This window comes from Mesoplodon densirostris, chromosome 15 (assembly GCF_025265405.1).
Source record: "Mesoplodon densirostris isolate mMesDen1 chromosome 15, mMesDen1 primary haplotype, whole genome shotgun sequence".
NCBI classification, from domain to species: domain Eukaryota; kingdom Metazoa; phylum Chordata; class Mammalia; order Artiodactyla; family Ziphiidae; genus Mesoplodon; species Mesoplodon densirostris.
In genome coordinates this window covers 7839308-7865500 of record NC_082675.1, presented here as the reverse complement: position 1 = coordinate 7865500, position 26193 = coordinate 7839308, and the positions used below count along the sequence as shown (strand labels likewise).

General features: G+C 45.8%; 1 protein-coding gene and 1 pseudogene across 2 annotated transcripts; one reads left to right on the top strand and one right to left on the bottom strand.

Moving 5' to 3' along the window:
* Positions 1 to 2242: 2242 nt before the first annotated feature.
* On the top strand, positions 2243 to 26193 carry PSMD9 (proteasome 26S subunit, non-ATPase 9). Of its 2 annotated transcripts, none has more exons than XM_060119000.1 (6): positions 2243 to 2482; positions 6490 to 6592; positions 11032 to 11243; positions 13329 to 13430; positions 25406 to 25491; positions 25814 to 26193. In XM_060119000.1, the coding sequence occupies exons 1-6, from the start codon at positions 2345 to 2347 to the stop codon at positions 25839 to 25841; spliced, it is 669 nt and encodes a 222-aa protein (XP_059974983.1). In that variant the 5' UTR covers positions 2243 to 2344; the 3' UTR covers positions 25842 to 26193. The 2 variants fall into 2 exon arrangements, with proteins under 2 accessions (XP_059974983.1, XP_059974982.1); XM_060118999.1 differs by having other exon boundaries at positions 25403 to 25491.
* LOC132502786 (large ribosomal subunit protein eL6-like) lies at positions 16336 to 17206 on the bottom strand (annotated as a pseudogene).

Sequence of the window (26193 nt, the reverse complement as noted above, 5' to 3'; positions counted from 1 at the left end):
GACCACCAGGGAAGTCCCCTAATAATGTCTTTTAAAGCTGCTGTTTTTTATTTTTATTTATTTATTTTTTGCGGTACGCGGGCCTCTCACTGTTGTGGCCTCTCCCGTTGCGGAGCACAGGCTCCGGACGTGCAGGCTCAGCAGCCATGGCTCACGGGCCCAACCGCTCCGTGGCATGTGGGATCTTCCCGGACCGGGGCACAAACCCGTGTCCCCTGCATCGGCAGGCGGACTCTCAACCACTGCGCCACCAGGGAAGCCCTGTTTTTTATTTTTAAAATTCAAAGATTGTGTGTTGCAGCTAGTTATTGTGCCTCTCTCTTTTTACTTTTCTTGCATCAATGTTAGAAATGTTTACTTAAGAGATAATTGAGGGCTTCCCTGGTGGCACAGTGGTTGAGAGTCCGCCTGCCGATGCAGGGGACACGGGTTCGTGCCCCGGTCCGTGAAGGTCCCACATGCCGTGGAGCAGCTAGTTCCGTGAGCCATGGCCGCTGAGCCTGTGCTCCGCAACGGGAGAGGCCACAACAGTGAGAGGCCCGCGTACCGCAAAAAAAAAAAAGAGATAATTGAGGCAGGAGTTCCCTGGTGTTCTGGCGGTCCAGTGTTTAGGACTTGGTGCTTTCATTGCAGTGGCTGGGCTTCAGTCCCTGGCTGGGGAGCTGAGATCCCGCAAGCCATGGTGCGGCTGAAAAAAAAAAAAGAGAGAGATAATTGCACAAAATGTAGGAGGCCTAATGTAATCAGTTCTACTTTTTTCTGTGTAAAGGTTATTTTAGCAACTTTTTATTTTGAAATAATTTCAAAGTTACATAAAAGTTGCAGTGATAGTACAAAGAATGTTCCTGTATGTTTCACCCAGAGTCACCAATGATTTATACTTTGTCACATTTACCTTTTCATTCTCTTGTCTACAAATCTATCTACATATATAGAGAGATTTTTTTCTGAACCATTTGAAAGTAAGTTGCTTCTCTTGCCTCTAAATACTACAGGGTGCATTTTCTAAGGACATTGTCTTAAATAACCCAATACGAGTATCAAAATCAGGGAATTTAACATTGGTACTATATTCAAATTTCCCCAAATGTCCCAAGGATGTTCTTTATAGTTTTTTGTTTGTTTGTTTCTTTTCTTTTTTAAGGGAACCAGGATCTAATCAAGGATCACATATTGCATTTAATTGTTGTGTCTTTAGTCCTTAATCTAGGTGACTGCCTAGCTTCTGTGTGGATATTTCACAATAATGACCTTTTTGAAGGGTTCAGGACAGTTGTTTTGAAGAATGTCCTTCAATTTGGGTTTGTCTGCTTGTTTTTCAGGACTGGATTCAGGGCAAACATGTTTGACTACTACATAGGTGATGGGGTATCCTTTTCAGTGCAAAATATTAGGGGGGACATGTTAAAATGTTAAGTGTCATCATTTGGTTAAGCTGGGTTCAAATTTGGGCTGTTTATTTTGCTAGTTGGGCAAGTGGATTATTGAGATGGTTTTCTCAGCTGTCAAATGAGGGTAATAATAATCCTTGTTTATGAGGTTGTTGAATTCATACACAGGGCCCTTAGAACAGTGTGATGCATTGTAAGTATTTGATAAATTATTAGTATTACTATTATTGTCATCATCAATACTATTTTTACTAAAATTTATAGAGAACTTAATATGAGACAGGCACTGAGTCCAGTGCTCAATACTTCACCCCTCCAGTACCTAGGACAGTGTATGGTACAAAGGAGGCATTCAATAAATATTTGTTGGCAAAATGTCAGCACTATGACATAGATTGCTATCAATACCCAACCAACTCACAGATGAGGAAACTGAGGCTCAGAGGAGTGAAGTAGTTTACCTAGGTCACTACTGGCAGTAAGAGGCAAAAGCCCAGATCTGAACCCAAGCTTGTAGGGTTTGGGAAACAGGGCAGGAGGAATCTGACTATTTTGTAAACTCTCAAGCGCTGTGTAGATGCAGAGCTGAAATGGAGCACCATGCACAGTGCACTGGTACATACATGCAGTAGGCGCTCAATACATAGCTGAATGAATGAGGAAAGAAAATGAATTAACTAGATAGAGTTCATCATGTCCTGGTCGCGGCCAGCGCTTGGGTGGGACCGGGAAGCCTTCCGTCTTTATACCTCCCCTCCCACCACAGGACCGCGTGTTCCCGCAGTGTGGGGCTTCCGGTGACCACGCCCCGCCGACAAACCACGCCCCTCGTTTTTCCAGGCTTCCGCGAAAGGCCCCGGTGTTTTGGCCCGCGGGCGGAGCCGTAGGTGCAGTCTCCTCGGGCGTCCGCGGTCGGGAAGCCGGCCGTCCGGGCTCCCGGGCAGAGGTTCACGATGTCGGAGAAGGAAACGAGGCAGAGCGGAGGCTCCCCGGAGGCCAGCGGGGTGACTGTCAGCGACATACAGGAACTAATACGGCGCAAGGAGGAGATCGAGGCTCAAATCAAAGCCAATTATGACTTGCTGGAGAGCGTGAGTGTGGGCACGGGGCTCCCGGGCGGGCGTGGGAGGCGCCCGGAGGCCTTCCCGACCCGGCCCCCAGACCCGGGGCGGGAACTGAGAGACCGGGGCGGCCTCCGCTTGAGCTCTCAGCTGTGGCTCTCTCCCTTCCTGGGAGGCCCAAGGCGCCGCAATTGCGGCCTCTGTGGGCAGCAGGCAGTGAGGCAAATAACGTGAATAACTAAGAACAGTTAGAATTGATGTTCTAGCAGGTATTTGTGGAATTCTTGTTGGGTGCTGGGCGCAGTTGTTAAGCGCTTGACATTGGTTAACTCGTTTAATCCTCCCAACAACACTTTGAGGTGAGTTCTGTCATTTCCCCCATTTTAGGGATGGGGCAACAGAGGCATTACTTAAACCTGCCTCAAGTCAGAGGGCCAGTAAGTTTTCAGAGGCAGGTGATAATCACCTCTATCATCAGTCCTTGTTGAACGGTTACCAGATGTCCTGTGCTTTACTAACCACTTTACCTCAGAGCTTCTTAAGCTTTAGTGTGTATGCGAATCACCTGGAGAGCTTGTTAAAATTCAGATTCTGTTGGCGGACAGGTGTGTGGGAGCAGCTACTGCATTTCTAGCAAATTCCCAGCGATGCTAATGGCACTGGTCTAAGAACCCAGCTTTGAGTGACAGGAAAGGCTCGTTATCCTTATTGTATAAGGAGGAAACTGAGGCCCAGAGTGGGTCAAATCCTTGCCTAGGGTCAGGTAGGTTGGAAGTGGCAGTGGTGGGACTAGTTCTTAGGTCTCTCTGGCTCCAAAACGGATACAGTTTTTCTTAAGCCACCTAGTGTAAAACCACAAATCAATTTGCAGGGGAAGAGTAAATGAATTACATTCTATGTAGGGCGGATGGAATGCATTTTAGGTGATGGGAGTAAGATGAAGTATCATATGGAGGTCAGAGTACCATTTTACTGGGTGCTGACTATGTGCCTGAAGGGGGCCGGTTTATGTATGTGTTATATCGTGGAATCCTCTCAAGTACTCTCTGAAGTTGGTTTGTTACCCTGAGGTTCAGAAAGGGGAAGTCACTTGTTCAGAGTCACAAAGTGGGATTCAGATCTTATGCCTGTTGAACCCAGAATCTGTGCTTTCAAGTGTTGTGCCAGCAATTTCTCACACCTTAGTTACTTTGCTACTGCAGGCAGGATATGCTCTATCTGTATACCTCCTGTACTGGTACTCCCTTGATATTTTTCAAGTTGCCTCACTTTTTTACTTAGATAGTTTTATTTATTTATTTATTTATTTTATTTTATTATTTTTTTCGGTACGCGGGCCTCTCACCGCTGTGGCCTCTCCCGTTACGGAGCACAGGCTCCGGACGCGCAGGCCCAGCGGCCATGGCTCACGGGCCCAGCCGCTTCGCGGCATGTGGGATCCTCCCGGACCGGGGCACGAACCCGCCTCCCCCGCATCGGCAGGCGGACTCTCAACCACTGCGCCACCAGGGAAGCCCGATAGTTTTATTTTTAAAGGAAATCTTATAACTTCACAGCATATGAAAAAATGAGACTCTCTTTCCTTAAATATAAGATAAAAGTGTATATCAAGGTGATCCATCCAACTCTCTGTCACCTGATAAATGGATAACTGAAATGTGGTCTATCCATACAACGGGATATTAGCCAATAAAAAGGAATGAAGTGCTGGCACATGGCTACAAAAGTGCATGACTCTTGAAAACATTATGCTAAGTGAAAGAAGTGCATCACAAAAAACCACACATTTTATAATTCAGTTTATATAAAATATCCAGAATAGGTAAATCCATAGACAGAAGGTAGATTAGTAGTTGCCAGGGGCTGAGGGGAGGTGGGAATGGGAGTGACTGCTAGTGGGTCTTGGGTTTCTTTTTGGAGGGTGACGGAAATGTTCTAAAATTGATTGTGGTGATGGTTTTATAACTCTGAATATTCTAAAAACCATTGAATTGTACACTTTAAATGAGTGGATTGTATGGTGTGTGGATTGTATCTTGATAAAGCTGTTAAAAACAAAATGGAGAGGCCCAGAGATAACAAGTGATCTGGAGGTGATATAAAGACCAGCACCAAATGGAGACTTTCTCCCTGATTATTGAAGGCTTGAAAATAATTAGAAAGGGAATGGGTTATTTAATGCCCTGTGTGTGAGTTGCCAGTGGTGTGGGTCCCAACTTTGGAAAGCAGTGTCTGATGTGGTATTGACTTGGAGAGGCCAGTCAGCTCTTAGTCATCGTGGGCAGGCATGAGGCAGATACAGATATTTAGCCCCTGGCACATTTATACTGTATCTATAGAGAGTCCTGCGCTAAGAGAGTATACGAGACACCCTTCCCCGCGAACAGGAAACAGTAGGTGTAACCCAGAGGCTTTCAGAGAGAAAAGGACAGACACGAATGGAATCCCTTCCACTAGCACGTGTGTACACTAGGCAGCTGGTCTCCGTGCTGATAATTACAGCCATCACTTATTACTTTCTATGTATATTAATTTCCTAGGGCCATCATAACGAATTACCGCAGCTTGGTGGCTTAAAACAACAGAAATTTATTCTCTCACAGTTGTGGAGTCCAGAAGTGTGACATCAAGGTGTTGGCAGGTTTGATTTTTTCTGGGCGCTCTGAGGGAGAATCTGTTCCATGCCCCTCTCCTAGAGTCCGGTGGCTGCTGGCCATCCTTGGCTTGTAGCTGCATCACTCCAGTCCCTGCCTCTGTCTTCACATGGCCTTCTCTCTGTGTCCCAAATCTCCCCCTCCTTTATTTTGTCAGGATACCCATCATTGGATTTAGGGCCCACCTTAAATCTAGGATGATCTCTTCTTGCTGATCCTTCACTTAGTTATATCTGCAAAGATCCTTTTTCCAAGTAAGGTCACATTCACAGGTTCTGGGGTTTAGGACTTGGACGTATCTTTTGGGGGCCACTGTTCACCACTCTGTGAATGTGCCTGGCACTGTGCTAAGCACCCTACCTAGGTCAGCTCGTTAATTCTCAGAACAGGTGGGAAGGGAGGTAAGTGCCGTTATTCCCATTTTATAATTGAAGAAGCTGAGGCCCAGAGAGGTGAACCTCTTAACCAAGGTCACCCAGATTGTATGTGGCAGAATTGAGCTTGAAATCAAAGTCTGACTGAAAAACCCTGCTGTATGTCATATAACATATTTCACTGCTTTTGTGCACCATGCTCTGACTTATGTAGGAAAAGACTTTAAAACATTAAAACAAGGGAATTCCCTGGCGGTCCAGTGGTTAGGACTCCGCGCTTTCACTGCCAAGGGCCCAGGTTCAATCCCTGATCAGGGAACTAAGATTCCACAAGCTGCGCAGCACAGCCGAAGAAACAAACAAACAAACATTAAAACAAATGTATTGTTTTCCATGGGGAATACATTGCCGTGGTCAGGATTCAAAATCTACAAAAGGATACATAATAGAAAGTCTCTCTCCCTCTGCTGTCCCCTAGCCTCCCCGTTCCTCTCCCCAGATGGCAGCTGGGGTTCCCGTTCAGTGTTCCTTCCAGGGATGAAAAGCCCGTTTGAAGGCCCCTTTACATCTCTTTTTATTTTCAGAAGAACCAAAGTCCTGCCTCAGCTGAGTGCTCTTTGAGGTTTTTACTCCCCTCCAGCTTCCAAGGCCACCAGCCAGGTGTCAGCTGCCCACAGGAAGGAGGGTTTGGAGGAGTGGAGGAAGAGGCTGGCCTTGGGGACGATGCTCAAAGGAATCTTTAGTTTTATCTGCACTGCTCTAACTTCAAAAAAGGAGAGTGGATTCATGCATTACTGGTGTTATTAAAAGTCAGTTAAAAAATGGTGCCCACCACAGGGAGCAGTCGTGAGAGGATGTGGGAAAGGACCTGGTCTGTGCCACGTGATCAATATATGGCCTCTGTCGTTACTGTCACCTGTATTGTGACTGCAGAGGAAGAGAGTCTGGGGAAAGAGGCCCAAGGACTTCATACCTGTGAAATCGTTTTGACCTCATTTCTTCCCTCCAGCAAAAAGGCATTGGGATGAATGAGCCTCTGGTGGACTGCGAGGGCTACCCCCGGGCAGACGTGGACCTGTACCAAGTCCGAACCGCAAGGCACAACATCGTCTGTGAGTGACCCTCTCTGGGGATGTTCCCCCACCTTGTAGCAGGGGATGTTTAAGGCACACAGAGGAATCACCAGTGTTCCATATTATCTGCTTCCTTTGCTCCTGCCTTGATGGGATCATCTCATTGTCCCCATCGAGGGACTGAGTACTAAGGGAATGGGTTAGACTCTAGGGGTCTGTCTTTATGGTTTCATTTTTCATTTTGTTTTTAGGAACTTTGCTTCATTGCGGAAACTTTGATTGCAATAACAACAGAAACCCAAGTGAGATATTGCTTATGATCCCAATCAAATCAATTAAGTCTTAGGAAATATGTTTAGCTATTAATGATAGTGACCTAACCATGGTCACTCAAACAGAAAAGAGCTCAGTTCCTCAGTAAAGACATTTGGAGGTAGGCAGCGCAGGGCTGGTCATCAGAAACTCAGGCTCTGCCATCCTTAGGAAATTCATCCATCTTCAGGGTCACCATGTCCACGTTCCAGGCAGGAAGAAAGGGAAGGAAGAAGGTAGGAAGGGCACAAGCTCCTGTGCCAGCTGGCTCCCCTCCTGTAGAGGATCTGTCCTGCAAGTCCCACTCCCACCCCCTGAGTCAATTTCTGCTTTCCTCTCATAGGCTCCTCTGCCTGCAAGAAATGTACCCCACAATGGGCATGTTGCTATCCTAAATAAAATCTCTTATTTATGTGTGTGTATATGTATTGTATGTATGTATACACGTATGTATTTATTGTCAAGGAACAGAGAGAGTAGAGGTTGGGTAGTTTATTAGTCTTCTGTTTCTGCTGTAACAAATTATCACAGACTGAGTGGTTTAAAGCGTCACGAATTTATTATAGTTCTGGAAATGAGACATCCAAATGGGTCTCACTGGACTAAAATCAAGGTGTCAGCAGGGCTGTGTTCCTTCTGGAGGCTCTAAGGAGAATCCATTTCCTTGTCTTTTCCAGCTTCTAGAAGCTGCCCACACTCCTTGACCTGCAGCCCCTTCCATCTTCAAAGCCAGCAGTCACATCTCTCCAGCTTCTGGGTTTGGCCTCACATCTCTTTCTCTCCCTCTCCTGCCTCCCTCTTTCACTTATAAAGACAGTTGTGATTACGTTGGGCCCACCACCTGGATAATCCAGGACAGTCTCCCCATCTCAGGGCCCTTAACTTAATCACACCTGCAAAGCCCCCTTTGCCATGTAAAGTAGCAAATTCACAGTTTCTGGGGATTTGGATGGGAACCTCTTTGGGGCCACTTTTCACGCTGCCACAGGTAGGCAACCAGCAGTCTCTACCACAAAGTCATATTAGAAGGGAATTTATCATCCACCATTCTCCCTTAATGACTTCTGTTTTACCTGTGAATCTTGACTCTATATACAGCGTGCTTTGGTCTAAGGCCAGGTTTCTCAGTGAGAGTACAGGTAGCCCTGGGGTGAGACACAGTTGAAGATGCCAAAGTTTCCTCAAAGTCACACTATGATCATAGGACTTCTTAGAGCATCACTTTTCCTTGAAGATGTTGGGAAAAGAAGCATGCCATTTTAATATTAAAACAAATAGGAAGATACAGAGTAGGGAAAAACCATGTTAAGACAGTCAGACTGGAGGGAAATTTGGGGCTTTTGGCTAAACCCTTGGACGCCCCAGGGAAGTAGTCCACTTGCTCCCCAGTTAGGAGGATTCTGGGAGAAATTTGAGAAGCCCTAGCCCACAGTGTGAGGGCGGGCACTGACTTATTTTTTTCCAAATGGTTGGCCTGATGTTACAACACCATTTAGTCTGTTCTTTCTCCGTTAATTTGCAACACTAACAATATTGCATATTAAATCTTTAGATGTGCTTATGTCTCTTTCTGGGCTTTTTGCTCTGTTGCATTGATCTCTCTTTTTGGGTGCTAATATCATGCCATCTTAATGACTTTAATATATGTAAGAGTCTGTTTGAGCGATTCCTTATTGGTCTTCTTTTGAAAAACTATTCTCACAAGTTTATTTTATTTAAAAAATAGACTTTTAAAAAATTTTTATTATTTATTTTTGGCTGCGTTAGGTCTTTGTTGCTGCATGTGGCTTTCTCTAGTTGCGGTGAGCAGGGCCTACTCTTCGTTGTGGTGCGTGGGCTTCCCATTGCAGTGGCTTCTCTTGTTGCAGAGCTGGGCTCTAGGCGTGCGGGCTTCAGTAGTTGTGGCTCTCGGGCTCCAGAACGCAGGCTCAGTAGTTGTGGCTCATGGGCTCTAGAGCACAGGCTCAGTAGTTGTGGCACACAAGCTTAGTTGCTCCATGGCATGTGAGATCTTCCTGGACCAGGGCTTGAACCCCTGTCCCCTGCATTGGCAGGCAGATTCTTAAACACTGCGCCACCAGGGAAGCCCTAAAAAATAGACTTTATTTTTTAGAACAGTTTTAGATTTACAGAAAAATTGGGAAAATAACACAGAGAGGTCCTGTATACTCTGTACCTAGTTTTCCCCATTACTAACATCTTCCCTTAATATGTTGCCTTTGTTGTAATTGCAAGTGTGTTTTTTGAAATGTACTTTGGAAACATTTTGTTCAAGGAAAAAATTTTTTTTGAACTCTGATTAGAATTCCAGTATATGGTGTATGAAGTCATTCATTCCTTTACCCAGCAGCAGTCGCTTGAGACTTCCTGTGTGCCAGGCCTCTCTGAAGGCTCTGGGGTCCTCGTGGAGCTTATCACGTGGGGGACCTTTTCTAGTCAGCGTGACCGTGTATTATACACTGACGCCATCTGACGTCTTCCCGCCCAGGTTCATGTCTTCATTTACTCAGGTCTGGGCTCCTTCTCGTGTCTGCACCCGTGGGTGGGGTGCTGGAGGCTGGTCATGCCTGAGGGCCTCGCCCGTCCTCCACAGTGCCAGGAGCAGAGGAGGAAGGTCAGGCAGCCTCGTGCGCCCACCGCCCAAGGTGCCTGGAAAGTCTGTGGCCTGTGGATGCTAGACGTGGACTGGCAGGCAACGCTGGTTTGTTCAGGCCTCTGGACCTCTTCACAGGGAACTGGCTTTTTTTTTTTTAAGTTTTTTTTTTTTTTTTTTGATGTGGACCTTTTTTTTTTTTTTTTTTTTTGCGGTACGCGGGCCTCTCACCGTTGTGGCCTCTCCCGTTGCGGAGCACAGGCTCCGGACGCGCAGGCTCAGCGGCCATGGCTCACGGGCCCAGCCGCTCTGTGGCATGTGGGATCCTCCCGGACCCAGGCACGAACCCGTGTCCCCTGCATCGGCAGGCGGACTCTCAACCACTGCGCCACCACGGAAGCCCGATGTGGACCATTTTTTAAAAGTCTTTATTTAATTTGTTACAATACTGCTTCTGTTTTATGTTTCGGTTTTTTGGCCACGAGGCATGTGGGATCTTAGCTCCCTGAGCAGGGATCAGACCTGCACCCCCTGCGTTGGAAGGTGAAGTCTTAACCACTGGACCACCAGGGAAGTCCTGGGGAACTGGTTTGAATGAGGTGCCGAATCCAGAGCCGTAGAGGAAGTTGTCTTTTTTTTTTTTAATAAATTTATTTATTTTATTTATTTATTTTTGGCTGCGTTGGGTCTTCGTTGCTGCGCGGGTGGGCTTTCTCTAATCGCAGAGAGCGGGGGGCTACTCTTCATTGAGGTCCACGCGCGCTTCAGTAGATGTGCTCGCCGGCTCTAGAGCGCAGGCGCATGGGCTTAGTTGCTCCACAGCATGTGGGATCTTCCCGGACCAGGGCTCGAACCCATGTCCCCTGCATTGGCAGGCAGATTCTTAACCACTGTGCCACCAGGGAAGCCCGAGGAAGTTGTCTTGAGGTTAAGAAAAAAGAAAAGTTAACCCAGATCCCAGCCACTCCGGTGGCCCGGCCTGCAGAGGTGACTTGCTTGGCCCACACAGTCCTTCCCAACATCCTGAGTTAACCGTCAGTACTGAAAAAAAATCTGAAGGTTTCATCCCCAAACTCCTCTAATTTCCAGCTTTTCTCCCTGTTGCCTCTCCCAGACTGAATATCACCAGTCACGTGTTGGTTGACTTGGCATCATTTTTTCTTCTAGAGGCATTACAAGAAAAGCGAAATCCTTCTTAGCCCCAGCCTGCTTTACTTGTGTTTGCCCCTTGTGAGCGTTTGAGTTTGTGGCCATGGATTCACCTGGTCAGTTCCCTCCTTCTGCTCACCTTTCAGGTCTCAGCTGAAACGGTGCTGCCTTTGGGGAGCCTTCCCTGATCTCCTAGTCATCGAAGTCATCAGGTGTCATTGTAATCACTTGTCCCACAGCTGCTTTCCTTGCAGGACTGTAAGCTTCATGAGGGCAGCCCTTCTGTCGTGTTCACAGATAGGTCCTCAGCTTCTAGCACAATGTCTGGCATATAATAGGTGCTCGTTAAATAGTCAGTGAATGAACGTGTGGGTCTTGTGTCCTCAGCTGTCTTCTCGGCCCCTGACACGGTGCTCTCCTCCAGGCTTGCAGAACGATCACAAGGCGGTGATGAAGCAGGTGGAGGAGGCCCTGCACCAGCTGCATGCTCGCGACAAGGAGAAGCAGGCCCGGGACCTGGCCGAGGCCCGCAGGGAGGCCATGAGCCATGGCCTGGGCCAGAGCCAGGACCTCAGCCCTGCTCAGGCCTTCGCCATAGTGAACAGCATCAGCCCCGGCTCCCCTGCCAGCATCGCAGTAAGCCAGGGCCTGGCCCCCTAAATCCACACCCCGAGGGTGCCTTGGGGCAGGGTTGGGGGTGGGAGGCTGTGGACAGACAGAGCCACGCTCTCGCCAGTGCAGCAGACGCCGATGAAGGCCCGCTGCAGCCCAGCAGGAGTCAGCCCCTGCTGCCCACTCAACTAGCCGCAGGGAGACCCTGGGACACAGGGTGAAGGTGATAGGTGTCCCCAGAGAGGGAAAGAGGCTCTCTTCTCAGGGCCGATTTTAGCTGGGCGTTGAGTAATGGACACGAGAATGGCAACAATAGCTGCCACTTGCTGAGCCCTCGCTTTGCACCACGTGTCCTGCCAAGTGAGTTATAGCTTACCTGGTGTCTTTAGAAAAGTCTTAACAGCTTTATTGGGATATAATTCACGTACCATAACTTTAACCCTTTTAAGGTACATATATGATTCAGTAGCTTTTAGTGTATTAACAATCAATTTTAGAATATTTTCATTATCCCAAAAAGAAAACCCAGTGTCAATTCGCCATTACGCCTCAGCCCCCCCCAGACCCCCAGCCCCTGGCAACCACCGGTCTGCTTTCTGTCTCTCTGAATTTGCTTATTTTGGACATGTCATATATATGTAAATGGAATCATATAATATGTGGTCCTCTGTGACTGGCTTCTTCCTCTTAGTATCATGTTCTCAAGGTCCAGCCATGTCGGAGCACATATCTCAACTTCATTCCTTTTAAAATTTTTTTTTAAATTTTATTTTTTATTTAAAATTTTTTTTTTATTGGAGTATAGTTGATTTACAATGTTGTGTTAGTTTCAGGTGTACAGCAAAGTGAATCAATTATACATATACACATGTACATATATCCACTATTTTTTCCTTTTTTTTCAGATTCTTTTCCCATGTAGGCCATTACAGAGTATTGAGTAGAGTTCCCTGTGCTGTATAGAAGGTTCTTATTAGTTATCTGTTTTATATGTAGTTGTGTGTATGTCAGCCCCAATGTCCCAATTTATCCCTCCCTCATGTTCATTCCTTTTTACTGCTGAGTTTAATGTGCTGTCTGGATAGACCACACTTCGTTTATCCATTCCTCAGTTTCCATTTTTTGGCCATTATGAATAATGCTACCGTGAACATGATGCACAAATTTTTATGTGTACCTGCATTTTTTGTTGTTGTTGTTGTTCAGCCTTAGTCTAGTCTTTTTCTGAATTTTATTTTGTTTATTTATTATTTATACAGCAGGTTCTTCTTAGTTATCCATTTTATACTTATTAGTGGATACATGTCAATCCCAATCTCCCAATTCAACGCACCATCCTCCACCACTTTCCCCCCTTGGTGTATGTGGACCTGCATGTAATATTTAATCCCACAGCCGTTCTCTGGGGTAGGTACTAATCTACCCCATTTCACCCGTGAGGAAAAGCCTCAAAGACCTGAAATACCTCGTGCCAGGACGCACAGCTTCTAGAAGGTGGACCTGGGTCCTGCCAGTCGTCTTTAGTGATCACAAAACTGCAGGTTACACACAAGCTCTGTTTTATTCACCACTGTGTGCACAGCATCTGGCACAGAGCTGTCGTCCGCCTGCGACGAGTATTTGTTGAAGGGATGGGTGAATTGTGATCTGTGCTCTTAGAGTGACAGGATCACTCTAGTCCTGGGTCAGTGTTGTGCCCGTGGCTGCTTGCCTGGGGGCTTTTAGGGCCAATGCGTCTAAATTCTGACCCCTGAACAAAATAGGCCAGATGGGCCTGCCTCTACTTGCCCCCAAACCTGGGTCAGAACCCCAGAGAGCTTTTCCCCATTTTCCTCCAGGCCTATACAACTGCCAGCTTTTCTCAGACACTGGGCAGACCTGGCTACCTTTTATTAGATCTGCCCCTGGAGGAACCCCCGGAGGAGGTGGCCCAGTTATCCACCGCCCCTCCCTGCCTGAGGTATCTAAATCCCAGCCTCTTTGCATCGCACCTGCTGTTCTCCCCTGTAGGAAACACGCTTATTAAATTGGGAACGTATGGGAGGGTAAAGAACACCAGAAGAACATTGAACCTCTAGCCTGATTTTCTGCTTTCCCTTCTCTCCTTAGGGTCTGCAAGTGGATGACGAGATAGTGGAGTTTGGCTCTGTGAACACCCAAAACTTCCAGTCGCTGCAGAACATTGGCAGTGTGGTCCAGCACAGTGAGGGGGTGAGTTGGAGGTATTACGTGGCATCTGACCAATAACCCTGGAATTGCCGGGGCCAGGAAACGTGGCCGGGGCCTTTGACAGCTGCCCTCAGAGTGCTGTTTCTCAGGCACAGTCCCCGCTCAGGGCCTTCGCATTTGCTGTTCCCTCTGCCTAGAATGCTGATCTTCTTCCCTTACCCCCTCACCTTCCTTCCTTCCCTCCCTCCTCTTGTACAAATGCCACCTTCTCAGTGAGGCCTTTCCAGCCACCCTGTCTAAAATACCCCTCTCCTGCTTCCTACCCCCGTTTTCGGTTTCTTAGAGATCTCTTCATCTGGGCACACACCTCGCTCTTTTTCACTGCTGCATAGTACTCCATGGTATGAAAGGATAGAAGTTTGTCCACCCGCTGCCTTATCAGTGGACGTCTTGTTCATTTCCAGTTTTATGCCAGTGTGAATAGTCGTGCATACTTGTTCACAACTGTGCACACCTGGAAGTAGAATTATAAGCTCTCAGCAGATGCACACTTAAGATTTTAATAGGTAATTTGAAAAAGTTTTACGCATTTGTAACCTGGTCAACAGTATGTGAGTCCAGTCGTCCCTCAGTATCCACAGGGGATTGGTTTCAGGACCAGTGCAGATACCAGAGTCTGTAGATGCTCAAGTCCCATGGTTGGCCCTCCGTATCCACGGATTGTGCAGTATTGTATTTATTGAAAAAAATTCACATGTAAGCGAACCTAAGCAGTTGAAACCCATGTTGTTCAAGGGTCAACTGTGTATCATATCATCAGCAGTACTCTATTATTGATCTTTTAATAACTTTGCTAAAATGCCGTCTTGTTTTAATTTGTATTTTCCTGATGACCAGTGAGATTAAGTACCATTTCTATGAATTGTCTGTTAGTCTTTTTTCCCACTTATTTTCCGTTGGGTTATTTGTCCTTTTTAAAAATTGATTTGGGGCCTCCCTGGTGGCGCAGTGGTTGGGAGTCTGCCTGCCGATGCAGGGGATACGGGTTCGTGCCCCGGTCTGGGAGGATCCCATATGCCGCGGAGCGGCTGGGCCCGTGAGCCATGGCCGCTGGGCCTGCGCGTCCGGAGCCTGCGCGTCCGGAGCCTGTGCTCCGCAACGGGAGAGGCCACAGCAGTGAGAGGCCCGCATACCGAAAAAAAAAAAAAAAAAATTGATTTGTAGGAACTCTTTCTATATTCTCTATATTAAATCTTTGCCTGTTTACACATTGCATATGTCTCTCCTGATTAGCTCCTTTTCTTTTAACTTTCTTTATGGTAACTGATTACTTGAAAGTTTTTTTTTTAATTCACTTAGATATCCATTTTGTTAAATTTATTAATATTATAGGGCTCTTTGCTGCCAAAACCATACCTGAGAATTAAAATAAAGAAATACAGTACAGTGCATAACAGTGTAGTACTGTTCAAACAGTAGTATTTTAGAACTTGATTTGTGTGCCTTTTGATAATTTCATTCCTTAAAGATATAATAAAAGTTGAAATTCAAAATGGGCTGCAGCCTTCTAGTTTGTGGCAGAATATGCCATTAAAAAACACTTCCACGTAACCATCTCATCTTGTTTCTCAGTAACATAACCCCAACAAAATTTTTTTGGCAAAGATCCATACTTTGCAGGAGAAATATGGGGCTCAAAGTCCAGAGAAATTACTAAAGTTTTTGGTTCCCAAATGAAATCTTCAGTTCAACTGACAATTCTTGGTTTGTCTTGTACCCACTCAGCCCCCACTTGGCCACACTGCTCATCCATGTGTAACTCATCAGAAGGCAGGCATCAGGCCAAGAAACAGTTGGCCAGTGTTGGCGCCCTGCTAGAGGTCAGGCCCTCATTTCTGCACTGACTGACACCTTCATCAAATCTGTACTTATGCGGAAGTTTAGAATTTTGATTTTGTCAAATTCATCAGTTTTTTGCTTTATGGCTTTGGCATTTTGTGTCTTCTTAAAGAAATTCTTCTAGTACTTTTGTCTTTGGCTTTTCTTTAATCCATCTGGAATGTATGTTTTATTATTATTATTATTTATTTATTATTATTTTTTTGGCCACACTGTGCAGCTTGCAGGATCTTAGTTCCCTGACCAGGGATCAAACCTGGGCCCCCTACAGTGGAAGCTCGGAGTCCTAACAACTGGACTGCCAGGGAATTCCCTATTATTGTTTTTTATAACAGTTTAATTGACGTACAATTCACATACCTTATAGGTCATCCATTTAAAGTGCATAATCCAGTCGTTTTTAGTCTATTCATAGAGTTGTGCAACCATCACCACAATCAATTTTAGAACATTTTCATCACCTCAAAAAGCCTTGTGCCTATTAGCAGTCACTCCCTATTCCCCCCATATATACCAGCCCCTGGCAACCACTAAACTACTTTCTGCCTCTATGGACTTGCTTATTCTGGACATTTCATATAAATGGGATCATACAATACGTGATATTTTATGACTACTTTCACTTAGCATAGTGTTTTCAGGGTTCATCCATGTTGTAGCATGTGTCAGGAACTCATTCCTTTTTTTAAAAATAAATTTATTTACTTATGTATTTATTTTTGGCTGCGTTGTGTCTTCCTTGCTGCGCGCAGGCTTTCTCTAGTTGCGGCGAGCGAGGGCTACTCTTCGTTGCGGTGTGCGGGCTTCTTATTGCGGTGGCTTCTCTTGTTGCAGACCATGGGCTCTAGGGGTGAAGGCTAAAGTAGTTGTGGCATGCGGGCTCTAGGACGCAGGCTCAGTAGTTGGGGCACACAGGCTTAGTTGCTCCGCGGCATGTGCGATCTTCCTGGACCAGGGCTCCATCCCGTGTCCCCTGCATTGGCAGGCGGATTCTTTTTTTTTTTTTTTTAATGGACCGAATTATTTAATTAGGTTCTTTGTAAGTAGTTTAGAACACTACTTTGTGAGGTTAAATTCCATTTGTAAGAGCGAACACAGAGCGGAGGTAGCCCTGGAGTTGAGGAACAGCTTTGATTCTTCGCAGAATTTGTGAGTCCACAGCTTTCTGATCAACCTTCCGCTGCTCTGTAATCTCGTATTTCTCTCTCTCTCTCTGTTGAAGATCTCACCTTCCTGGTACCTGGGCTTATGCAGTTTCTTCTTCTTGAAGTAAGCATCAGTGAGATGTTCTGGGATTTTCACACCACTGATACCAATTTTGGTGGAAGTGGCAATGACAAATTTCGGGTGTGTTCTCCGCAGAGGAACTCGATTGAGGGACAGAGGCCCAGTCACAAGTAGCAAAGCCACTGCTCAGCTGCTTCAGGAAAATGACCCTCTTGCCTCTGTGGCGCCCAGTGAGGATAATCAGAATGGTCCCAGGAGGGATGCTGGCGCGCAGTTTTCTCACAGGCTTACTGAAGGGTTTTTTGCCGTGACTCAACAGCTTTCGAGGCACGTCTTCAGTAGGATGGTACCTAGGCATTTTGCGAAGTTTAACCACCCGGGTACCACCATTCTTGTCACCACCAGCTGGTTTTGTGACAGTAGCAAGAACCTTCTCCTTCTTTTTCTTTTCAACCTTGGCTTTAGCTGCCGAATACTTCCTCTTGTACAAGGCCTTTCTGGAATGCATAGCCGATCGGGAATATCTGCCAATGCCTCTGACCAGGACAGGGTTTCGGCTGCAGTGGGGCTTCCCCTTCTTAACCTGCTTCACCTTTTTAACCTTGCCACCAGCATCAGCCTTCTTGGCTTCAGGTTTTTTCTCCGTAGTATCTGGCTTCTCAGCCTTTTCACCCGCCATCTTGCAAGATGGGAAAAAAGGGCAGGCGGATTCTTAATCACCGCGCCACCAGGGAATCCCAGGACTTCATTCTTTTTTATGACCGAATAATATCCCGTTGTATGGATAGACCATATTTTATGTATCCATTCATCAGTTGATGAATATTTAGGTTGTTTCCACTTTTTCGCTATTATTATAGAGTAATGCTTCTGTGAACATTCTGTGTAAGTGTGTGTGTGGTCATATGTTTTCATTTCTCTTGGGTTTATAGCTCATCTGAAATTGGTTCTTCTGAATGGTGTGAGGCAGGGCACCACACTTAATTTTTTTCCCCAAATGGACAGTAGTTGCCCCAACACCATTTACTGAAAAGTTAGTACTGTACCCACTCATTTATATTGCCACCTCTGTTATGTAATTCTTATGTGTGCGATTCTTTATTCTGTTTCTTTGATCTGTTTGTTTGGAGCCTTTCTGGGTTCCCCGGAACAAATCCATTTGTTCCTGCTCTGCTTCCAGTAAACCCCTGGCCATAAAGGGTGTATTGTTTGTCTATTGGTGAGTGAGAAATCACCCCAGAGCTTTAACAGCTTGAAGCATCAAGCATTTATTGTCTCTTACAGTTTGGGCGGTCAGGCAGTGTCCAGGAGCCGTGTAGCTAGGTGGTTTGGGCTCAGGGTCTCTCATGAGGGTGTGGTCAAGATATAAGTGGAGGCCGTAGGCATCTGAGGGCTTGACTGAGGTTAGAGAATCTGTTTCCAAGATCCCTCACTCACATGGCTGTTGGCAGGAGGCTTCAGTTCCTCATCACAAGGGCCTCTCCACAGTGCTGCTTGAGTGCCCCGCAGCGTGGTGGCTGACCTCCCCAAGAATGGGTGGTCCAAGTGAGAGCAGAGAGGAGTCAGCAGCGCCTGCTCTGACTCAGTCTCTGAAGACTCACACTCTCACTTCCACTTTATTCGTTAGAAGCGACGAAGTCCAGCCTACACTCAGAGGGAGGGGACTTAGGCTTTAGCTCTAGAAGGAAGGAATTTCAAAGAATTTCTCCTTGTGGCATGGTTCCTTTGTTACCTCTTTACTGTCCCATCGTCATTTTAGTGAGATTTCTAGAGATGATGCAGATGTAGGTTCATTCTGTCATGTTTACCCAAAGTCTCTGTTTTTCACTCCTTCCTCCCCACCCCACCCCCAGCTTGCTAGTGTGTCATAGTTTACTCACATCTCTTGGGTACCTTGCTGCACACACTTTTTTTTTTTTTTTTTTGCGGTACACGGGCCTCTCACTGTTGTGGCCTTTCCCGTTGCGGAGCACAGGCTCCGGACGCGCAGGCTCAGCGGCCATGGATTACGGGCCCAGCCGCTCCGCGGCATGTGGGATCCTCCTGGACCGGGGCACGAACCCATGTCCCCTGCATCGGCAGGCGGACTCTCAACCACTGCACCACCAGGGAAGCCCCCTGCACACACTTTTAAACTTTGTAGTTGTCTGGGCTCATTGTTAGTGGTTTGCTTTGTAAATACGTCTTTTTTTTTTTCCTGGTAGAGGTAATACATACACATGGTAAAAACAGAACCAAAGAACATGGAATGAAAAACCTCCCTCTCCTCCAGGTGCATTTCCTGTCCTCCAAAGGCAGCCACTTTCCAACTGTGTGTCCTTCATACATCAGCACACAGAGCTACTGGTTGCTTTCATTAAGGTCTAATTGACCCATAGCAACATTCCCCCTTTTCAGTGTCCAGTACTGTGAATTTTTCAACTGTATGTAGTTATGTAAATGTCACCACATGAAGATACAGAGCCGTTCTACGGCCTGAAATGACCTCATGCTTTTGTAGTTAAACCCTCCCTGCACCCCCATCCCCCGTAAATCACTGATCTGTGCTCCATCCCTGTAGCTTTACCTTTTCCAGAATGTCATATAAGTGCAACTGCAGAGTATAAAGCCCTTTAAGTCTGGCTACTTTCACCCAGTGTCATGAATCTGCCATTCTTCCACGTTGTCACGTGCATCTGTAGTTCATCCCTTTTCACTGCTGAGTAGTGCTCCACTGTGTAATGAGCCCCAGACTCTTCATCCATTTCCCAGTGTGGGGCATTTAGGTTGTTTTCCAGTTTTTGGTGATTACTCATAATAGCTACTGGTTTTTAATTTGTCTTTTCCAGTTAAATATATTCTTAGGCTCTTTGTAGGCCTATAAATACTTTTTTTTAAAAAAACTGAGGTATAACTGACAAATAACACGATATTAGTTTCAGGTGTACAACAAAGTAATTCAATATTTGCATATATTGGGAAACGATTGCCATAGTAAGGCTAATTAACATCTGTCACCATACATAGTTACACATTTTTTTCTTGTGATGAAGACTGTGAAGATTTACTCTCTAGCCACTGTCAGATATGCATAGAGTATTACCGTATACCAGAATGCACAGCGTGGTGACCGTAGTTAATAATACTGTATAAGGCCTTCTTTACAAAAGTAGTCATTGAATGTTTTCTAACAACAGAACCTTTTCTTCAAGTGAAATTTCCTGGGGAATTCCAATATATCAAACAGATAAAAGCTGAGCTGCTGGGATAAGCTAGAGGGGGTGGGGGGACCTCACACCCTCAGGGCCCGGGGTGCTCCTGGAACCAGAGCCCAGCTTGAGAATCAGGGGTCTGGGTTTCCATGGTCTCTGCTCTGTGAATTAAAAGTTTTTTAAAACCCCACAGGATTCTATTGTTAGACTTTTAGGTACTTTCCAATTTTATGGGAACCTGAAAATTAACACTCTTGTAGACAAAGCTCTGTTTCCTTAGATAATTTTCTAAAGGTGAGTTTCTGGAATGCATATTTTCCAAGGAAAAAAACCTTAAATTAAAATAATTTTTCTTTATTGTAAAAATAATGTGTATTTTATTCAGCCATAAAAAGGATTGGTGTACCGATATGCTATAACATTAACGAACCTTCAAAGGATTTCTGGTAAGTGAAAGGAGCCAAACAGAAAGGGCCACACATTTTATTTATTTATTTATTTAAATTTATTTATTTTATTTATTTTTGGCTGCGTTGGGTCTTCATTGCTACATGTGGGCTTTCTCTAGTTGTGGCGAGCAGGGGCTACTCTTCGCTGCGGTGCATGGGCTTCTCATTGCGGTGGCTTCTCTTGTTGCAGAGCACATGTGGGCTTCAGTAGTGTGGCATGCGGGCTCAGTAGTTGTGGCACAGGGGCTTAGTTGCTCCACAGCATGTGGGATCTTCACTGACCAGGGATTGAACCCGTGTCCCCTGCATTGGCAGGCGGATTCTTAACCACTGTGCCACCAGGGAAGTCCCAGAAAGGGCCACTTATTTTAGAATTCCGAAATGTCCAGAATAGGCAAATACACAGAAAACAGAGACAGAAAGCAGATTGGTGGTTGCCAGGGGCTGGGGGGAGGAGGGAATGGGGAGTGATTGCTAATGGGTATGGGGTTTCTTTTTGGGTGATGGAAATGCTCTGAAATTAGTTAGTGGTGATGGTTGGACAAGTCTCTGAATTATATACTTTAAAATGGTGAATTTATTGTATATGAATTATATTTCAATAATAAAAACAATGTGTTTTTATTGTGAAAAAGAAATCACACAATGCGAACGTATTTCAAGTAAGAATAAAAGTCCTGGATTTCCCCCTCCCTTGTAGTACCTTCCCTGCTCTGAGTCCTGGGCAAGGTGCAGGCGCTACAACAGGAACAAAACAGGTCAACCAAGGGTCCGCGGGAACATTTTGTTGGGGGAGATGAGCATTAATCACATAATCACAGATTTGTAATTGTACACTCCAATGAGTGCTATGAAGGGACAGTTCAAGGGGGCTAGGAGAGCCAATAGTGGGGTTCTGATGTAGTTTGAGGTTGAAGGAGAGTGTTCCTGAGGACGTGGCCTCTAAGTGCATTGAAGTTTATCAAGCCCGGCAGGGAGAGGAGCCCAGCAGCAGGGTCAGGGCCCTGAGGTGAGAGGATCAGAAAAGGCTGATTGGAACCCAGAGCAAGGACGAGGGGGAGGGGAGGAGGCTGGGCCCTTCTTCATTGTTCGCGAGCAGGAGTAGGGAGCTGTGCACTCTTCCAAGCTGGAGAATAACAGCTGTAAGCAGCTTCGTGCCTTGAAAAGATTCCTCCAGAGGCCAGGTAGAGAGCTGATTGGAGGGCTGACAGAGTTTTAGCAGCCAGGTCAAGAGATGATGGTGTCTTTGACGAATGGGCTGGAGGTGCAAGTGGGCAAATCAGAAAGACATTTAGGATGTGCCATAGGTAGAAACCCTCTGGATTTCTAGCTCTCCCAGGGCCATCATTTCCAGAACTGGAAGCACATCAGTGAAGCTCTCACACATTTTCCGGGTGTGGGTGTGTATGTCTACAGCGATTGCTTTTTGAAAGAGAAGTCACAAAGAAGACCTGCTCTAGGTACTGTTCTGGATGTTTCCCCCTTTGAAGGGATTTCCATGTTGGTACACGTGTATCGGTACACATGTACCATCTTGCCTGGCTTGGTTTCTCATCGTTCGTTTAACCAGCCCCCCAACCTGGACATTTAAGCCGTTGCCAGTATTTGGCCACCACAAATAGTGGTGTCGTGAATATTCTTGTCTTGTGTGAGGGTTTCTGTCAGAGAGATTTCTAGAAGTGGAATTACCGGGTTAAAGGCAATGCACATTTACTGATTTGACAGGTGTCAGCAAGGTGTCCTCCCAGAAGCTTGCGTTAGTTCATGTTCTCTCCAGTAGTGTGTGTGAGTGCTGATTTCTTGACCCCTCCCCAACTGTGTTATTGTCAGTCTTTTATTCTGTGACAGTCGAGGTGAAAAATGGCGTCTTTTTTTGTTTTTCATCATGCTTTATTTTTTCCGATTCAGAGATCCCATTGATAGATCTGCCTTAATTTTTTAAAATTATGGTAAAATATACATAACATAGAATTTACCATTTTTAAGTGGCATTAAGTACATTCACATTGTTTGACAACCATCTCCACCACCGTCTCTAGAACTTTTTCATCTTCCCAAACTGAAACTCTACCCATTAAGCACTAACTACTCATTCCCATCTCCCCAGGGTTCTGGCAACCACTAATCTACTTTCTGTCTCTATGAATGTGACTGCCCTATATACAGCCCTCTAAGTGGAATCATACTATATTTGTCCTTTTGTGACTCATGTGTTTCACTTAGCATAACGTCTTCATGGTCCATCCAGGTTGTTACATGTGTCAGAATTTCCTTTTTAAGGCTGAATAATAGGGACTTCCCTGGTGGCACAGTGGTTGGGCATCCACCTGCCAATGCAGGGGACATGGGTTCGAGCCCTGGTCCGGGAAGATCCCACATGCCACGGAGCTACTGAGCCCATGTGCTACAACTGCTGAAGCCCGCACACCTAGAGCCCGTGCTCTGCAACAAGAGAAGCCAACCCAATGAGAAGCCTGTGCACCGCAACAAGGAGTAGCCCCCGCTCACCGCAACTGGAGAAAGCCCACGTGCAGCAACGAAGACCCAATGCAGCCAAAAATAAATAAATTTATATTTTAAAAAAAGGCTGAATAATATTCTGCTGTGTGTATATACTACATTTTGTTTATCCTGTAATCCATTGATGGCCACTGGGTTGCTTCTACCTTTTGGCTATAATGCTATTCACCATTTTGGTGAATAATGCTACTATGAAATGGGTATACAAATATCTGTTCGAGTCCCTGCTTTCAGTTCTTTGGGTATATACCCATATGTTTAATTGCAGGTTGATATGGTTATTCTAGTTTCAATTTCTTAAAATATTTATTTATTTATTTATTTTGGCTGTGCTGGGTCTTTGTTGCTGTGTGCGGGCTTTCTCTAGTTGCGGCCAGCGGGGGCTACTCTTTTTTTTTTTTTTTTTTTTTTTTTTCGGTATGCGGGCCTCTCACTGTTGTGGCCTCTCCCGTTGCGGAGCACAGGCTCCGGACGCGCAGGCTCAGTGGCCATAGCCCACGGGCCCAGCCGCTCCGCGGCATATGGGATCCTCCCGGACCGGGGCACGAACCCGTATCCCCTGCATCGGCAGGCGGACTCTCAACCACTGCGCCACCAGGGAGGCCCCGGGGGCTACTCTTCATTGCAGCGTGCGGCCTTCTCATTGCGGTGGCTTCTCCTGTTGCAGAGCGCGGGCTCTAGGCGCGTGGGCTTCAGTAGTTGTGGTTCGCGGGCTCTAGAGCGCAGGCTCAGTAGTTGTGGCGCGTGGGCTTAGTTGCTCTGTGGCGTGTGGGATCTTCCCGGACCAGGGCTCGAACCCGTGTCCCCTGCATTGGCAGGCGGATTCTTAACCACTGCGCCACTAGGGAAGCCCTATTTTCAGTTTTTTAAGGATTAGTCATGCTGTTTTCCATAGTGGCTGCACCATTTTACACTCCCACCAGCAGTGTACAAGGGTTATGATTTCTCCACATCCTCACTAACTCCTGTTATTTTCTGTTTTTGTTTTTTTTTTTGCGGTATGCGGGCCTCTCACTGTTGTGGCCTCTCCTGTTGTGGAGCACAGGCTCCGGACGCGCAGGCTCAGTGGCCATGGCTCACGGGCCCAGCCGCTCTGCGGCATGTGGGATCTTCCCGGACCGGGGCATGAACCCGTGTCCCCTGCATCGGCAGGCGGACTCTCAGCCGCTGTGCCACCAGGGAAACCCCACCAGGGAAGCCATCCTAATGGGTATAAGGTGATCTCTCATTGTGGTTTTAATTTGCATTTCTTTAATGATGAGTGATGTAGGCCATCTATTCATGTGCTTATTGGCCATTTGTATATCTTTTTTGGAGAAATGTTTAAGTTCTTTGCTCATGTTTTAATTGGGTTGTTGTTGCTGTTGAATTCTTTATATATTCTGGATATTAATCCCTTATCAGATATATGATTTGCAGATATTTTCTCCCATTCTGTGGGTTGCTTTTTCACTATGTTGACAGTGTCCTTTGATGTACAGAGTTTTTAAATTTGATGAATCTTGTTTTAGTTTGTAATTTTCTTTGGTATATATTGTACCTACTTTAATTTTTTTGTTAAGGTAATACATACGCATAGTAAAGAAGAACTAATGGTACAGAAAGATAGAAAAGTAAATGTCTTCTTCTCTTCCTCCAAACTGCTAGTGCTTCTTTCTGGAAGTAGCCACTGTTAACAGTTTATCCTCCAGAAAACTTTGTATGCACCAAGCAACACATATGTCTATTTATTTATTTAGATTAATTAATTAATTAATATTATTTTTGGCTGCGTTGGGTCTTTGTTGCTTCGCGCCGGCTTCCTCTAGTTGCAGCGAACAGGAGCTACTCTTTGTTGCAGTGCACGGGCTTCTCATTGCGTTGGCTTCTCTTGTTGCAGAGCGTGGGCTCTAGGTGTGAGGGCTTCTGTAGTTGTAGCACGCGGGCTCAGTAGCTCCACAGCATGTGGGATGTTCCCGGACCAGGGCTCGAACCCATGTCCCCTGCATTGGCAGGAGGATTCTTAACCACTGTGCCACCAGGGAAGTCCTATGTCTATTTATTTATTTATTTATTGAATTTTTAGAGCTTTTATTATTTTTTTTTATTATTTATTTTTAAATTATTATTATTTTTAAATTGAAGTATACTTGATTTACAACACATATGACCTTTTAGGACATATATTCAAATGGATTCATACTTTGCTGGTTTTGTTTTGTTTGTACTAAACAAACTGCTATTCACTATACTGTATTTGAACAATACCTTATTGAGGGATATTTTGGGTGTTTTCAGTTTTTGAAATTTATAAACAGTCCTGGGATAAATGCTTTGTTCATATATCATCTTGTACTTTTGCAGAATATATCTTATATGCACCTTTTAACGATGCTTTGTTGTTGCTGGGAGCAGTTGTGTTCTTCCAGGAAGATGGTACCACATCTGTAGCCCCACTGCCTGCCCCCAGAGTGCCACGTCCTCCACATTCTCACCAGTTGTAGGAATTATGCCTAAAATAAGCATCCTTACTACCAGTCTGGTGGGTGGGACTTCCCTGGAGGTCTAGTGGTTAAGACTCCACGCCTCCACTGCAGGAGGTGTGGGTTTGATCCCTGGTGGGGGAACTAAGATCCCGCATGCTGCGTGGCCAAAAAAAAAAAAAAAAGGACAGTAGCTCAGCATTCTAGCCTGAATCTCTTTGAGTACTAAGGAGGTTGAACATAAAATGAGCTCATTTTCCTTTCAGAAGCCCCTGAATGTGACAGTGATCCGCAGAGGGGAGAAACACCAGCTTAGACTCGTGCCAACACGCTGGGCGGGAAAAGGACTGCTGGGGTAAAGTATCCGTGTCCGTTCATTCACACTGCAGCGTGCACTGAAAGTTTGCTAGACACAAAGCTGCGGGCAGGAGGTGGGGTTGTTGGGAAATGAAGGGAATTTCCAGACTGCCTGTAGCAACTCATGATAAATCCTTGTGGCGGGAATGAGATTCCAGGTATGGAGGTGGAGGGAGCCCTGGTCACCCTGGTTCTTTTATTAACTGGACATCTGCTTTGAAAGAATGAAAACATGTAGGTGAAAAGCTCAGGACGGCTCACTTCTGATCTTCCTGAATGGAGCCACCAAACTTACACTGTTCCTTTTTTTTTCCTTCCAGCTGCAACATTATTCCTTTGCAAAGATGATTGTCCCTGGGGAACAGAAACAGGAAAGCATATTCCCTTGCCCCAGACTTGGGTCTAGTGGGCATTTCCTCCTTCTCTTCTCTTCCTGAAGCTCAAGGATCTGGAAGAGTCTGGGAGCCTGAACTTCTAGGTGATGGAAACGCTGTGGCCTCCCAGTGTGATCTCTTGGGATTAACGCATTGTTAAAAACTAGATTTGTGTTTAGCATCTTTTGCAAATTTGGCCACAGCCCTAAATGGGAATCCTCTGGATTGTGAGCAAGTGGGCGGGAGTTATTCTGGTAGGTGCTGATGTGACTTTATTCTTCTAGAAATTTTGTTTTTTTCCCCCAAATAAACAGTTTTACAGTGTT